At 42.1% G+C, this 16584-nt stretch overlaps 1 protein-coding gene across 1 annotated transcript; it reads right to left on the bottom strand.

Annotated features, from left to right (window-relative positions):
• Positions 1 to 9113: 9113 nt before the first annotated feature.
• On the bottom strand, positions 9114 to 16043 carry LOC119368197 (ABC transporter C family member 3-like). Its single transcript, XM_037633521.1, has 11 exons — positions 15858 to 16043; positions 13732 to 15512; positions 12875 to 12961; positions 12168 to 12794; positions 11905 to 12069; positions 10789 to 11083; positions 10476 to 10690; positions 9975 to 10280; positions 9830 to 9893; positions 9496 to 9735; positions 9114 to 9398 (listed from the first exon to the last, which is right to left on the bottom strand). Exons 2-11 carry the CDS (start codon positions 15481 to 15483, stop codon positions 9298 to 9300), a joined length of 3852 nt encoding a protein of 1283 aa, XP_037489418.1. The 5' UTR covers positions 15484 to 15512; positions 15858 to 16043; the 3' UTR covers positions 9114 to 9297.
• Between the last annotated feature and the right edge of the window lie 541 nt (positions 16044 to 16584).

Below are 16584 nucleotides of genomic sequence, written 5' to 3'. Positions count from 1 at the left end.
GATAATATCAGTAGCGCCTTTTTCCAACGAGTGCTACAGCTATTCATCAGTAGCAGTAGCGTGGTTCAACAGGCGCTACTGCTATACGTTAGCTGTAGCGCCTTATTAGTAGCGCCGGTACCCGCGCTACTGAGAGGGCCAAAACCCGCGCTGCTGCTAGGCTTTTCCCTAGTAGTGGGGGCTAGACATCAGCTCCAGAGCCTGAGCCGGAACCACCACTTGACCCTTATCGACCGTACTTTTATCAGTGGGATCCGGAGGAGATCGCCAGCCAGTGGAAGCATGATGACACTCCTCAGTACATCGGAGAGAGTAGCCGTGATCCATGGGCATAGACCAACTTAGGCCAACAGCCTAAGCTTGGGGGAGTACGTATTTCTCATCGACATTACATTATGTTCACACACTCATTTCAGTTGTCGGTGCCCATACTTTTTCATTGTACTATCCATGCTAGTTTAATTTCATTTTCTAGCTTTCCTCTTGTGTGTTTGAATAACCTTACGATAAAACAAAAAAAATTAGTTGTAGCTTTTAGCTAGTTACTTTCCATGCTTGTAGTAGTAGTAATTAAAATAAAACCCCAAAAGATTTCTCGTTCTTCTTTTGCTTGCTGGGAGCTTTCCTGTGTAAATAGTTTTATTCTTTTTCTTTTCTTTGGGGGTCGAGAGGAGAAGACCATGATGAAAATGTTGAGTGGCTCTTATATGCATTATTGTTGATTTAACCAAGAGCCCATATTACCTTGTCTTCTCCCTTGAGTTGAATGCTTGCAGATTCCAACTTAGTCCAATGCACGTGCACTATTATTATTATCCACACCGTTCGGTCGTGCAAGTGAAAGGCAATAATGATGATATATGATGAAATGATTGAGATGAGAGAAGCTGGTATGAACTCGACCTTTCTTGTTTTTGTAAATATGATTAGTTCATCGTTCCTGATTCAGCCTATTATGAATAAACATGCTTGAAATGACAATTAGAGATTATAGTTGCTTGTGCCATGCTTAATTATCTAGGAGCTTATAATGGTTTACCTTGCATGCCAACATGCTACTAAAATGGTTGTGATGTGGTATGATAGGGTGGTATCCTCCTTTGAATGATTCGAGTGACTTGACTTGGCACATGTTCACGCATGTAGTTGAAACAAAATCAACATAGCTTTCATGATATTTCTGTTCATGGTGGATTATATCCTACTCATGCTTGCACTTAGTGTTGATTAATTTTAATGCATGTTCATGACTGTTATCGCTCTCTAGTTGGTCGCTTCCCAGTCTCTTTCTAGCCTTCACCTGTACTAAGCGGGAATACTGCTTATGCATCCAAACTCCATAAACCCCAAAGTTATTCCATATGAGTCCACCATACCTTCCTATATGCGGTATTTACCTGCCGTTCCAAGTAAATTTGTATGTGCCAAACTCCAAACCTTCAAATGAAATTCTGTTTTGTATGCTCGAACAACTCATGTATCAACTAGGGCTGTCTGTATCTTCCATGTTAGGAAGGTTATTCTCAAGAGGAGTGGACTCCGCTCCTCACTCACGAGAAAATGGCTGGTAATCGGGATGCCCAGTCCCATGCTCAAATCAAATCAAAATAATTGCAAACAAAACGCCCCCAGGATTGTTGTTAGTTGGAGGCACCCATTGTTTCGGGCAAGCCGTGGATTGATGCTAGCTTGTTAGTGGAGGGGGAGTAAAAACTTTACCATTCTGTTTGGGAACCGCCTATAATGTGTATAGCATGGAAGATATCGAGATCTCTCAGTTGTTATGTTGACAATGAAAGTATACCGCACAAAATACTATTTATCTCTATTTCAAAATTGAGCTCTGGCACCTCTACAAATCCCTGCTTCCCTCTGCGAAGGGCCTATCTATTTACTTTTATGTTGAGTCATCACCCTCTTATTAAAAAGCACCAGTTTGAGGGCACCGTTGTCATTTGCATGCATTACTATTAATTTATATTGGGTATGACTATGACTGGATCTTTTTTACCATGAATTACAATGTTTAGTCGGTCCTTGATCTTTAAAGGTGCACTGCATTTATGTTTTGCGGTCTCGGAAAGGGCTAGCGAGATACCATCTTGTTATATCATATCATGATTGTTTTGAGAAAGTGTTGTCATCCGAGATTTAATATTATTGCCCGCTAGTTGATTATGCCATTGATATGAGTAAACATGAGACCTAAGTGCTATTGTGAATATGGTTAGTTCATAATCTTTGCTGAAAGCTTGAATGCTGGCTTTACATATTTGCAACAACAAGAGCAAACAGAGTTTGTAAAAGTTTTTCTTTATCACTTTCAGTTTGCCAACTGAATTGCTTGAGGACAAGCAAAGGTTTAGGCTTGGGGGAGTTGATACGTCTCCGTCGTATCTACTTTTCCAAACACTTTTGCCCTTGTTTTGGACTCTAACTTGCATGATTTGAATGAAACTAACCTGGACTGACGCTGTTTTCAGGAGAACTGCCATGGTGTTATTTTTGTGCAGAAATAAAAGTTCTCAGAATGACCTAAAAATCCACGGAGCAACTTTTTGGAATTAATAAAAAATATTGGCGAAAGAATCAGCGTCAGGGGGGCCACACCCTGTACACGAGGGTGGGGGGTGCCCCCCCCCTAGGGCGCGCCCCCAGCCTCGTGGGCCCCCTAAAGCTCCACCGACCTCAACTCCAATTCCATATATCCACGTTTGTGGAGAAAAAATCAGAGAAAAAGATTTATTGCATTTTATGATACGGAGCCGCCGCCAAGCCCTAATCAATCTCGGGAGAGCCGATCTGGAGTCCGTTCAGGGCTCCGGAGAGGGGATTCGTCACCGTCGTCATCATCAACCATCCTCCATCACCAATTTCATGATGCTCATCGCCGTGCGTGAGTAATTCCATCGTAGGCTTGCTGGACGGTGATGGGTTGGATGAGATTTACCATGTAATCAAGTTAGTTTTGTTAGGGTTTGATCCCTAGCATCCACTATGTTCTGACATTGATGTTGCTATGACTTTGCTATGCTTAATTCTTTTCACTAGGGCCCGAGTGTCATGATTTCAGATCTGAACCTATTATGTTTGCATGAATATATGTTAGTTCTTGATCCTATCTTGCAAGTCTATAGTCACCTATTATGTGTTATGATCCGTTAACCCCGAAGTGAAAATAATTGGGATACTTACCGGCGATGAGCGTAGTTTGAGGAGTTCATGTATTCATTAAATGTTAATGTTTTCGTCCAGTACTCTATTAAAAGGATGCCTTAATATCCCTTAGTTTCCAATAGGACCCCGCTGCCACGGGAGGGTAGGACAAAAGATGTCATGCAAGTTCTTTTCCATAAGCACGTATGACTATATTTAGAATACATGCCTACATTACATTGATGAACTGGAGCTAGTTCTGTGTCACCCTATGTTATAACTATTACATGAGGAATCGCATCCGACATAATTATCCATCATTGATCCAATGCCTACGAGCTTTTCACATATTGTTCTTTGCTTATTTACTTTACCGTAGCCACTGTTACAATTACTACAAAACTGCTGTTGTTACTTCTGCTACTGTTACCATTACTTCCATGCTACTTTTCTACTAAATACTTTGCTATAGATACTAAGTTAGCCAGGTGTGGTTGAATTGACAACTCAACTGCTAATACTTGGGAATGTTCTTTGGCTCCCCTTGTGTCGAATCAATAAATTTGGGTTGAATACTCTACCCTCGAAAACTGTTGCGATCCCCTATACTTGTGGGTTATCAGGGGGCCCCACAGGGAGTCCATGAGGCAGGGGGCGCGCCCTAGGGGGGCGCCCTCCACCCTCGTGGTGGCCTCGGGACTCCCCTCCGGTAGATTTTTGTTCCAATATTTTTTATATTTTCCAAAAATATTCTACGTTGATTTTCAGCGCATTCCGAGAACTATTATTTCTGCACAAAGACAACACCATGGTAGTTCTGCTGAAAACAGGGTCAGTCCGGGTTAGTTCTAATCAAATCATACCAAAATCATGTAAAACTATTATAAACATGGCATGAATACTTCATAAATTATAGATACGTTGGAGACGTATCACTTCTTCACCGGAAGAGCGCTCATAGTAGACCTCGCTGAAGGGACTTGCCCGGAGAGGGTTGGAAAATGCAGTGCTTGGTGCGAAGCCTTCGGGGAGCCATGAGCGACTTGTCGATCTAGATCTGTCAGAAAAATAGGCCGAAATAAGAACAGAGGAGAAACTTGTGATACAGAGGACAAAAGAGCGAGAAGTATATATAATGAATTTTTCACGTGCATGACAAGTAACCAGGGAGAAAACAGAGTCAGGACATGGAAGTCACGAGCTCAGGGGCGCGCCACATGGGTTCGTCGCTCCGTCCTGCATTTTCCTGATTGTTTATAATTTTCCTAATGGTGCCCAAGAGAACCTTGTGTACGGTTTGATCGCACGTCCATCGAGTTGTTGTTGTGGTCGGTAATTCTCTCTCAAAACATGGTCTTGGTTTCACACATTCCAATCGCTGCATCCATGGAAATCGCGCACCAAGCATCACAAAGAGCAATATCCTCCTTGTGGTTGTAGTTTTGGGTGCGACACCTTGGCACCTTCGTGCTTGCTTCGGTCACCTCCATAACCTCCTCTTTCTCATCCATCACCTCTTCAGTCTCCTCCTGTTCCCCGGTCACCTCTTGATCCATGTCTTGGGTGGCCTCCGAATGATCCCAAAACGAGTCGCAGTTGAGCTCATCAAGTCCAACGGCGGCCGAGGACTCCAAGGAGGCAAGGAATCCAGTCGTGTGCATTTCCGCACTACATAAACAAAGCAAACACTACCAACAATCACTACTGGCCACCAAAAATCACTATCAGATACTAATGATACGCCTCCAATGTATCTATAATTTTTGATTGTTCAATGCTATTATATTACCCGTTTTGGATGTTTATGGGCTTTACTATACACTTTTATATCATTTTTGGGACTAACCTATTGTAGGACCTTGAGAAGAGGTGTCTAGAGGGGGGGTGATTAGACACTACGTACCAAAGTTGCAGTTTTTAACTTCTTTAAGTTTAAGTGGAGTTTAGGCACAAGTTTAACATTCACAATACATAACAAGCAAGCATGCAAAGAGTATATGAGCAGCGGAAATTAAAGCATGCAACTTGCAAGAATGTAAAGGGAAGGGTTTTGGAGGATTCAAACGCAATTGGAGACACAGATGTTTTTGTCGTGGTTCCGATAGGTGGTGCTATCGTACATCCACGTTGATGGAGACTTGAACCCACAAAGGGTAATGGTTGCGCGAGTCCACGGAGGGCTCCACCCACGAAGGGTCCACGAAGAAGCAACCTTGTCTATCCTACCATGACCGTCGCCCACGAAGGACTTTCCTCACTAGCGGTAGATCTTCACGAAGTAGGCGATCTCCTTGCCCTTACAAACTCCTTGGTTCAACTCCACAATCTTGTCAGAGGCTCCCAAGTGACACCTAGCCAATATAGGAGACACCACTCTCCAAGAAGTAACAAATGGTGCGTTGATGATGAACTCCTTGCCCTTGTGCTTCAAATGATAGTCTCCCCAACACTCAACTCTCTCTCATAGGATTTGGATCTGGTGGAAAGAAGATTTGAGTGGAAAGCAACTTGGGGAAGGCTAGAGATCAAGATTCATATGGTAGGAATGGAATATCTTGGCCTCAACACATGAGTAAGTGATTCTCTCTCAGAACTGGTAAGTTGGAAGTGTAGGTTTGTTCTGATGGCTCTCTCCACGAATGAAGAGGAGGTGGAGGGGTATATATAGACTCCACACAAAATCTAACCATTACACATAATTTACCAAACTCGGTGGGACCGAATCAACAAACTCGGTCGGACCGATTTAGCAAATCTAGTGACCGTTAGGATTTTCGGTGGGACCAACATGCAACTCGGTAAGACCGATATGGTTAGGGTTAGGGCATAACGTAATCTCGGTGAGACCGATTACACAAACTCGGTGAGACCGATTTTGGTAATTAGCTAACCAGCGAGTTGGTCAGGCAAACTCGGTGGGACCGATTACCTAAACTCGGTGGGACCGATTTTGGTAATAAGTTAACCAGAGAGTTTGCATTGTAATCTCGGTAGTACCGATTGCTCAAACTCAGTGAGACCGATTTTGGTAATGGACATACACAGAGAGATTACAATCTCATCTTGGTGAGACCGAGATCCCTAACGGTGAGACCCATTTGGCTAGGGTTTGTGGCAGTGGCTAAGACATTTGAACTCGGTGGCGCCGGATAGAAAGAATCGGTGGGGCCGAGTTTGACTTTAGGTTTAGGTCATATGTATGGACGTGGGAAAGTAGTTGAGGGTTTTGGAGCATATCACTAAGCACTGTGGAGCAAGAAACTCATTAAGCAACACCTCATCCCTTCTTGATAGTATTGGCTTTTCCTATAGACTCAATGTGATCTTGGATCACTAAAATGGAAAATGAAAAGTCTTGAGCTTGAAGCTTGAGCCAATCCTTTGTCCTTAGCATCTAGAAGGAGTTCCCACATCCTTTAGTCCATGCCACTCCATTGTTGAACTTATCTGAAACATGCTAGATAAAAGTGTTAGTCCAACAAGAGATATGTTGACATAAATTACCAAAACCACCTAGGGAGCACTTGTGCTTTCACCTATTAACCGGAGGCCCAGCCCAAATTGTTGTTTTTTTGCCTATTTCAGTGTTTCGCAGAAACGGAATATCAAACGGAGTCCAAATGGAATGAAACCTTCAGGAGAGTTATTTTTGGAACAAACGCAATCCAAGAGACTTGGACTAGACGTCAAGAAGTAAACGAGGCGGCCATGAGCGTCCAGGGCGCGCCCTAGGGGGTTGGGCGCACCCCCCACCCTTGTGGGCCCCTCGCGGCTCCCCTGACCGACTTCCTTCACCTATATATACTTGCATACGTTGGAAACATCAAGGAGCACCATGAAACCCTATTTCCACTGTCGCAACCTTCTATACCCGTGAGATCCCACCTTGAAGCCTTTTCCGGTGCTCCGCCGGAGGGGAATCGATCACGGAGGGGCTTCTACATCAACACCATATACTCTCCCATGAGTTGTGAGTAGTTTATCGCAGACCTTCGGGTCCATAGTTATTATCTAGCTGGATTCTTCTCTCTCCTTGAATCTCAATACAAACTTCTCCTCGATCTTCTTGGAGATCTATTCAATGTAGCTCTTTTTGCGGTGTGTTTGTTGAGATCCAATGAATTGTGGGTTTATGGTCAAGTTTATCTATGAGAAATATTTGAATCTCCTCTGAATTCTTTTATGTACGATTGGTTATCTTTGCAAATCTCTTCGAATTATCAGTTTGGTTTGGCCTACTAGATTGATCTTTCTTGCAATAGGATAAGTGCTTAGTTTTGGGTTCAATCTTGTGGTGTCCTTTCCCAGTGACAGCAGGGGCAGCAAGGCACGTATTGTATTGTTGCCATCGAGGATAAAAAGATGGGGTTTATATCATATTTCTTGAGTTTATCCCTCTACATCATGTCATCTTGCCTAATGTGTTACTTTGTTCTTATGAACTTAATACTCTAGATGCATGCTGGATAGCGGTCGATGTGTGGAGTAATAGTAGTAGATGCAGAATCGTTTTGATCTACTTGTCGCGGACGTGATGCCTATATACATGATCATGCCTAGATATTCTCATAACTATGCACTTTTCTATCAATTGCTCGACAATAATTTGTTCATCCACCGTAATACTTATGTTATCTTGAGAGAAGCCACAAGTGAAACCTATGCCCCCCGGGTCAATTTTCCATCATATAAGTTTCCAATCTACTTTATTTTGCAATCTTTACTTTTCAATCTATATTATAAAAATACCAAAAATATTTATCTTATCTTATTATCTCTATCAGATCTCACTTTCGCAACTGGTCGTGAAGGGATTGACAACCCCTTTATCGCGTTGGTTGCGAGGTTCTTGGTTGTTTGTGTAGGTACGAGGGACTTGCGTGTAGCCTCCTACTGAATTGATACCTTGGTTCTCAAAAACTGAGGGAAATACTTACACTACTTTGCTGCATCACCCTTTCCTCTTCAAGGGAAAACCAACGCAGTGCTCAAGAGGTAGCAACTAACAAGACCCGAGGTTTTTCTATTTACCTCGTAGGCATTTCATCGAGAACTTGGTGGCCGCGATGCTTATTGCCGGTTGCGGCCACCTCCCGTGTCGGAGCAATGGCCGTAGGGACCGCTGGAGTTGCAGCACGAGGAGCCGCTTTTGCCTCTTCATCTTCTTCTTCATGGTCGCCTCGGCGAGCGCCGACGTCGGCGCTATCGGTTTTCAAGCTCGTTTAGCTCCGGCCGATGCGGCGGGAGGGCGGCTGTCATTGCGGGAGAGCCGGTGGCTACCCCGGAGGCCATTGGAGCGGTTGGGGGAGGAGCTTGGGCGTGGTGGTTTTTTCATCTCCAAACTCTTCTTCGCGTGGGTGGCGGCGCATGGGTGATTTCCGGTGGTGAAAAGCCGGCACCGATGGGGTGGGGGAAGGGGCCAGGCTATCCATTCCAACCGGTCGGACGGTCGTTGGCGGCGGCGGTGAGATACATGGTGGTGGGGGGAGGAAGAGAGGTGCTAGTTTTACTAGGCCGCCGCGGGAGTGAGTAAATTTAGGGGGATTTGAGGGTATATTGGGAGTTGGAGTAGAAAAATTTACTCCACTAAGCCGGATAGGGGATCGGCTAGATGCACCGTATGGGACTATAACTGAATTTTTACTCCCTTATCGCTTTTTAGGGGATCGATTAGAAACGCCCTTAGGCGCACGTGCACTTTTTAGGGGATCGATTAGAAATGCCCTTAGGCGCACGTGCACGAAGACTTCCCGACTGCCATTGACAAAATCAGGCCGGCTTTGGTATGAGAGCGGCGACAACAGCGCGTTCTGGCGGCCGCAATGGTCGTTCGCTGGTCCATGAACCTCGATGTAATTTTTATTATGTTTGAGGTGTTTTGTACTTTCGATGAATCTTTATAATAGATTTGATCATTTTCACAAAAAAGAAAAAAGAACTTCCACCGTAATATGATTCAAACTAGTCATCACTATATCTATGTACCGCAAGAACTTCACACACAAATTTGTTACATCACTATGTTTCTCTGAAGGAGTAATATATATGGAGTTCAGAACAAACGTCAAATTTTAAGCCGGAAACGTGGGATCCAACACCGGCGATATAATTTCATGATTTGGCTCTTCTTGCATCCTGTGCTTATAATTTTGATCCCATCGTGTACTCCGACCCAAGTTTTGAGAATAAGGATGAACTGTCTTCTAGCAACTTTGCCGGTGAGTCGTACTCTGCAATTTCACCTGTTTTACACAACATGACAATAGTCAAAACAAGCAAACAAAGAGAGAAAAACAGGATTTGTCAGTTCAATCTGTTAACACAGTGGACGAGACTCACCGTTGTCCAGAAGAATGACCCTCTCGCTATCAAGAACCGATGTAATACGGTGTGCTATCGTGATGACGGTGCATTCCGCAAACTGCTGTTTCAAGGTTTGCTGGATCAAACTGTCGGTTTTGGGATCCACGGAAGAAGTTGCCTCGTCCAGAACTAAGATCCGTCTCCTCTTTAAAATTACCCTTCCCAAGCAAACAAGCTGCCGTTGACCCGCGCTCCAGTTTTCTCCATTCTCCGTGACTACATTTCAGTTCAGAAGATTCAAGTTATTGATTCGGCATATCATAAAGAAAAGCAATATCTACTGGGAATTTCTTATATATACATATGAAACCTGTAGAGTCGAGCTTAAGCTCGTTCTTCCTAACTTCATCTCCAAGATGACAGCAGTCCAATGCCTAGACAACATAGATCACGCATAAGTTATGGGGTCAAACTGGTTTTTTAAATGAATGGAGTAAATTTGAAAATATAACTACCTCCCAAATTTGCTCATCACTATACTCATCCAGAGGGTCGATGTTGCTTCGCAGAGTCCCCTCAAACATAACAGGATCTTGTGGAATGATGCTCAGTCTTGTCCGCAGGTCATGCAGTCCAATGGTGGAGATGTCGATGCCATCTATCAATACTTGCCCGATACAGGGGTCGACAATGCGAAATAATGTTTGAATCAAGGTTGACTTTCCACCACCTGTTCTTCCAACAATTCCAGTCTTCATACCTCCTGAGAAGGTGCATGTCACGCCTTTCAAAACTAAAGGCAGATGTGGCGCATATTTTACCTGCATGACATACAGCACTTAGGGTACTAATAACTGCAATATTGTATTAGCAGCAACATCAGAACTGCTATTACTAACTGATGAAAAAAATTACTATGTGCAACTAAAACTGCCTCATAGAACTTCAGAAGTTTCATCAGTATGGATTTGCAACAACAAAAAAAAAACTAAACATTTAAAGCTGAAGAAACGAACATGAAGGTTACGAAGCTCAATTTCACCCTTTGTTGGCCAATGGCAATCCGGTCTACTTTCCGATATCGTAAGGGGCGGTTCAGAAGGAATGGTCATGTACTGTAATATTCTTTCCACCGATATCATTCTGTTTTCCAAACTACAGAGGACGACAATAGCCCACCCTTGTAACATATTCAGACTTAGTCCATAAGTGACTGCAAGACCAGCTGTTTCTGTAAAGTGTAAAGAGATAATAAGTTAATACTAATTAGGGATGCTAATAAACATTATTCTCTAATTTTAGTTGAATGGCAAAAGCATCTTGACTTACTTGAGTCAATTAGATCAGTTGGCAAGGTGACTAGAAGTATCAAGGCAAATCCAAAAATAAAAGAAGAAAGGAAGTCCAAGCGAAAGCACAACCATTCCATCGCAGCAACATTGTATAAACTTGGCCGAGACAAATTATCCATCAAGTGGCCAGTAGAACTGATGAACTGTCTTTCCTTATCAAAACATCTAATTATATTTGTGCCAGCTATTGATTCGGCGAAATGCTGCATCAGAGGAGCTCTGCAAACTCCAGTTAACCTCTGCAATTCCCTAGAAGCACTTATGTAGTATTGCTGGAATAGAAGGAATGATATTGTGATTAAAAGAACAAAACAATGCAAATACCAATTAATTTCATAGAATACACATAACTATAAATTTCTGATATAATATGCTACATATTATACTATTCAAATAATGTTGTGGATTAAAATTTGTCTTAATCTGCTTAACCAAAAGTTCAGCATTGGTCCTAAAATTTGCAGTCCTGACACTTAGGTCCTGAAAATGCGAAGTGCTCAGTTTTAGGTTCTTTAACTTGTATAAATTAGTTAATACAGGTTAAACCTTACTTAATTGGCATTCAAAGTCAATTTAACAAAATTATTATTTTTTTCCTTCAAGAAAATTATTATTTTTTTGGGTAGTCATGTGTCAGAACTTGTACTTCCATAAGTTAAAAGTCCCAAGTCCCTCTATTACTGCTCATGTAAGTTGGAGTGGACCTGCTCTGACTCACTTATGCAAGTTTGGGGATCAATATAGTTATACTCAAGGACCTATTTGACAAACCATGGAAGTCTCGGGACATCTCATAACGAAACAGAAACAGGGTTTCTCGATTTAGTAGCACTGCTCACATATATAGTGGCATCTGGAAAAAAATCACACTACCACTCCAACCAATTATTCTATCTATATGAACATATATGATTAATTTATGTACTCTACAAACTAAATTTGTTACTGTACTAGATTTTGCCTTCAAGGTGTCCAACTCCTGTGCATGCATAATTCACTACCTACGGATCAATGTATCTATACTTCTTCAATGATTTCAAGTAATGGATACCAACAAGAACTCAAATCGAAAAAAAAATATGAAAAACATTACCTGATACCATAGAGATGCAACAATAACAGGGACAAAAATTATAAATACTGGCCATGCAACCCGTGACATTAGAATGATTGTTCCAAGAAGTTCGATGGCAGGGAACAGAAGGTAGCCCATCAGGTCAAAAATTCGAGTATCCACTGCGCTCTGATCGGTGGAAGCCTGCAATTCGTTTCAACTTTCAACGTTAAGAACAGAACAAAAAGGACATGTGACTTCAACTTATGTTTGCAAATAGTTTTCTGAAGGTACTTGCTTACTCTATTCAAGATACGGCCACTGGGCGTGGAGTCAAAGAAAGACATCGGTGCTCGGAATATGCATTGGTGCATCTTGTCAAATAGCATAGTTGCAGTCTTACATTCAGCCATGGCAAGAAGATAGGATCGCATGAAGACGCACAACGAGGTAACAAGAGCTAATGCAACATATACATTTATCATCTTCAAGCTACTGACTGGAGGATTCACATCTTTAGATCTTGGAGCTGCCCAAGCCATCCATAAATTGCTTCCAATTTGAAGAGATTGAAAAAGGATCTGAGCTAGCAAAATAATTGGCACAAATGCTCCTTTGTCTGCCATTGTAATATATCTCCAGTAGACAGTAAACCCAACCCGGCCTTTCTCCCTTTCTTCTTCTTGTACAAGTTGACCATTTTGAACAATTACTTCATTGTCATCATCTGTTTGCACATCAGCTATGGGTAGGGTGCTTCCACTGGCATTAAGATGGCAATTAATCTCAAAATTGCTACTTGGTGGCTCCAACATGTCCATAGTAGATAGTGCCTCCTTGTGGGGGACAGTTAATTCAGTGAATTCTTTTCCAGAATTGAGAATTTCAGTGTAATCCCCTGCTTGTATTATTTTCCCATCTTTCAAAACCTGAAATATGAAAAAATGAATTGAAAAGGAATTTTTGCACGTAGCATAGAAAAGACATTGTACATTTGTTTCTAGCATACCATGATAACATCAGCTGAAGGTAAAAATTCGACATGATGTGTAACATACACGACTGTTTTTGAAGCTAAAAATCCAAGCAAACACTCCTGCAAAATATAAATTATAGTCAATAAGTTCGCTGAATAGCAGTATGTATTCGCTCGCACCCTAGAATCTCTGCCGAGAAAGGACATATTAACTCAAATTCCTTGACTAAACTGGACCAATCACAAAACTAGAAGAGTTGTTTAACACGACTAAAAGAAATACGAAACCACTTTTCTTGGAAATGTAACTGTAATATTTAGAAATTCTTTACGGGATGGACATCGAAGCAAGAGATTAATTGGCACTCTCACCCAAGAAGAATTTGAAATAAGCCCTTCATCAGTAAGAAAATATATACATTTTTCCGAGTTTGTTTTGGTAATATTTGTATTCCAGGCAACGTTTTGTACAAAATGCCACTAATAATGTGTCAGTACTAGTACATAGCTATATAATATTGTTGTTTTCATTTACATTTTTAAATTGCACAATAACAATGTATATCATACGAGATGATTAAACCAGCAGCTAATAAAATTTCAACACCACCACAATTGACAACAAAGCAGAGAAGTTCTAACAAAAGTGTAATCGTTTTTGTTGAACAATTTTTCCAACAGAAACATATTGTGCAAAAAATTGAAAGGTGAACATTGCAACAATCGCGAATGTAGTATAAATTTATATAATCAAATAGAAAGGTGAACATTGCAACACTTGCGAATGTAATATAAACATAAGATATGTCCCCGGATAAGGTATTAGTTTTAGCATTCAGTAATTTTTCATATACATAAATAACAATGAAATACAAAATATCAAGACATACCTTGAACAAGTGCAATCCAGTATGAGCATCAACTGCACTAAACGGATCATCAAATAGATAGATATCAGCATCATGGTACAAAGCACGGGCTATTTGCATCCTTTGTTTTTGTCCACCACTGAGGTTAATGCCTCTCTCTCCTATTATCGTCTGGTCACCGAATGGTAACATATCCAGGTCCTTGATAAGAGAGCATGCTTCAAGGACCTTTTCATACCTCTCCCTATTCATTTCTGTACCGAAAAGTATATTATCCTCAATTTTCCCACTCTGTATCCAAGGTGTTTGGCTAACATAGGAGATCCTACCACAAGTGGTAACCTCTCCTGATAATTTTGGTATCTCACCGAGTATGCAGGACAATAAACTTGATTTGCCAGATCCAACTGTTCCACAGATACCAACCCTCATTCCTTGTCGTATACGGAAGTTCACGTCTTGGAGAGTAGGCACTTGAGAAGATGTATTCCAAGAGAACTGACCGTTCGTCACCTCAATCGATACATCGGTGGTACCTCTAGGAAGCTTAGTTACAACTTCACTAGGAAGTTCCTCAAGGCACATAAATGAGCTTATCCTGTCAAGCGATACTTTTGTCTGATTGATAATAGAGATTAAATCTGGGATACCATGGATTGGTGCTTGCATCTGTCTAAATGTTGCCAGAGCGCATAGCACTTTACCTGTTTCTAATGGAATGCCCATAAGCACACAAGCTCCAAAAGTGACCATAGCAACAAAAGCAGGAACACAAAAGTAGATAGAGAGAACCATCGCCGAGGTGTATACATTCTTCTTTACCCATTTCATCTCTACCTTTCTTAACTCTGCGATCTTCGATAAGAAGATCATTTCCCATCCTTGAAGCTTGAGAATGCGCATGTTCTGTAAGATCTCAGACATAGCCCTCATTCTCACATCCTTGGCGCTCATAGTTTTCTCTTGGTAACTTTGCACGATTAGCCCTAAAGGTATATTGGCCGCCGATGTCAAAGCAGTGGCAAGAAAGGCAGCAATTGCAGCCCCAAAACCAAGTGTCGAGTATAAAATGAGCATTGCTAGAACAATTTGCACAGGAAGCAGCCAAATATCATGCATGGATCGACTGAAATCTCCTACACACTCGGCATCGAGGCTCACAACATTGATCATCTCTCCACTTGAGATGCTTTGCCTGCATTGACTGGAGAGGGCAAGGCCTTTTTGGTAAATAGCAGCAACAAGCGATGAACGTGCACGCACGCCTACTTGTTTTGATTTAAACTGCAAATGCCTTGTTGAGAGGCCTCCGATCAACTGCGCAACAACAAATGCCAACACTAAAACGTAGCCCTCTTTACTGGATCTTGCGCTCTTATTTAGGTAGTCGACAAAGTACTGGATCAGGTAGGGGCCAACATATGAAGCAACAGCGCTCAGTAGGGCAGAGACTGCAGTGATGAGGATCAGTTGCCATGTTGTAAGCACAATAGCCTTGGCCAGCTTGACTGTCGTAACGTCTGTGAACTGCCCCGTCGCAGAGTTCGACACAACCTTTGCCTTAAACTTAGGGAGGATCCCATGGACACTGTCACTGTCATCCAAGAACGGCACATCATCGAGATCTAGCGTTTTCTTTCTGCCAAGATCAAGTAAAGGGCCCATCCAAGAAAATGTGATAATGCTAAACCATCCAGCATTTGTGAAAAGTGATTTAGTGCTTGCTGCCTCAGATGAGGAAGAAGTTGCCTGGTCCAAAAGCGGCTGCTTCATGATGAACAGGTAACTTCTGAACAGCAAAACTGGAAAAAAGAGTACACCTTAACTTTTAGACTATGAACATTAGAGTATAAGAACAGAGTATAAGACTACGAAAATTAGAGAACACTACGTCGTTTAGGTTTGACCATATATAGAGAAAAAAATGCAGAAAGTTGAGCTAACGCAATTATATAACAGAAACAACAGACAAGCAATGAAGCACATCACCTAGAGTAAACCTGGATTGTTCGAATTCTATCTAGAAGAGTCAGCATCGTACATGAAAAAACAAAAACAAGAAGACCAAAAGGCAGCAACATCGAAATCATTGTTTCCTCGCAAAAATAGACACACGCGTTTAATCTATGTAGATAGATGTGCTGTACCTGTACTTAGGGTAGGCAAGGGAAGCAGGAGTTACACGGACGAGGCAGCTAGCTGAACGATCGATGCCGATTTCTGCCACTCGACCTCGCAGAACAGGAGGATTCCACGTATCCGCTCGCGAGATCAGATCATAATCTGACGTTTTGCCGTCTCTAGATAGGGCGCCGCCGCCTACGGAGGGAGGATCTTTCCGTGGGAGTTTGTTGGCGGGGTTTGAACGAGAGCTCATATTTATAGTGGACACCCTTATCTGGCGACGGGTCGCTGGGGAGGAAGGCTCCAGCAATCGTTTAGTCGCTGGCTGGTCGCGCCCGTCCTATTTAGCGCGTTTTTTTCTTTTGAGATTTTCTGTTAGGCTTTATTCATCACGTGGTATGGATATACAGGTATTACAACGGGATCAAATGGTTGCCCCAACCAAAGGTGGCTCCCCCCTCAAAAAAAAAAACAAAGGTGGCGCCCTTGATCCAACCTGGTGGCATGCCTAGCAAGATTATGCGGCTCAAAATTTGAGCTTCTAGACTGGAAAATAAAATAGCAAGAATTAAAAAGAGTTTGTCATTCTCTAATTTCAATAACTACTCCTCCATGTAGACTCATGTGGGAAACCTCCAATGGTTAAACTCCGCAAATGACATCTTGCTGCCCAAAAAGGAAGGGGCGGAAGGAATCACCGACTATAGGCCCATTAGCCTCATCCACACCATTGCCAAGATTATTGCTAAA

The sequence above is a fragment of the Triticum dicoccoides genome, chromosome 2B (assembly GCF_002162155.2).
Source record: "Triticum dicoccoides isolate Atlit2015 ecotype Zavitan chromosome 2B, WEW_v2.0, whole genome shotgun sequence".
Taxonomy (NCBI): Eukaryota; Viridiplantae; Streptophyta; class Magnoliopsida; order Poales; family Poaceae; genus Triticum; species Triticum dicoccoides.
The sequence above is the reverse complement of the archived record's forward strand: the minus strand, read 5'-3'. Positions and strand labels throughout refer to the sequence as shown.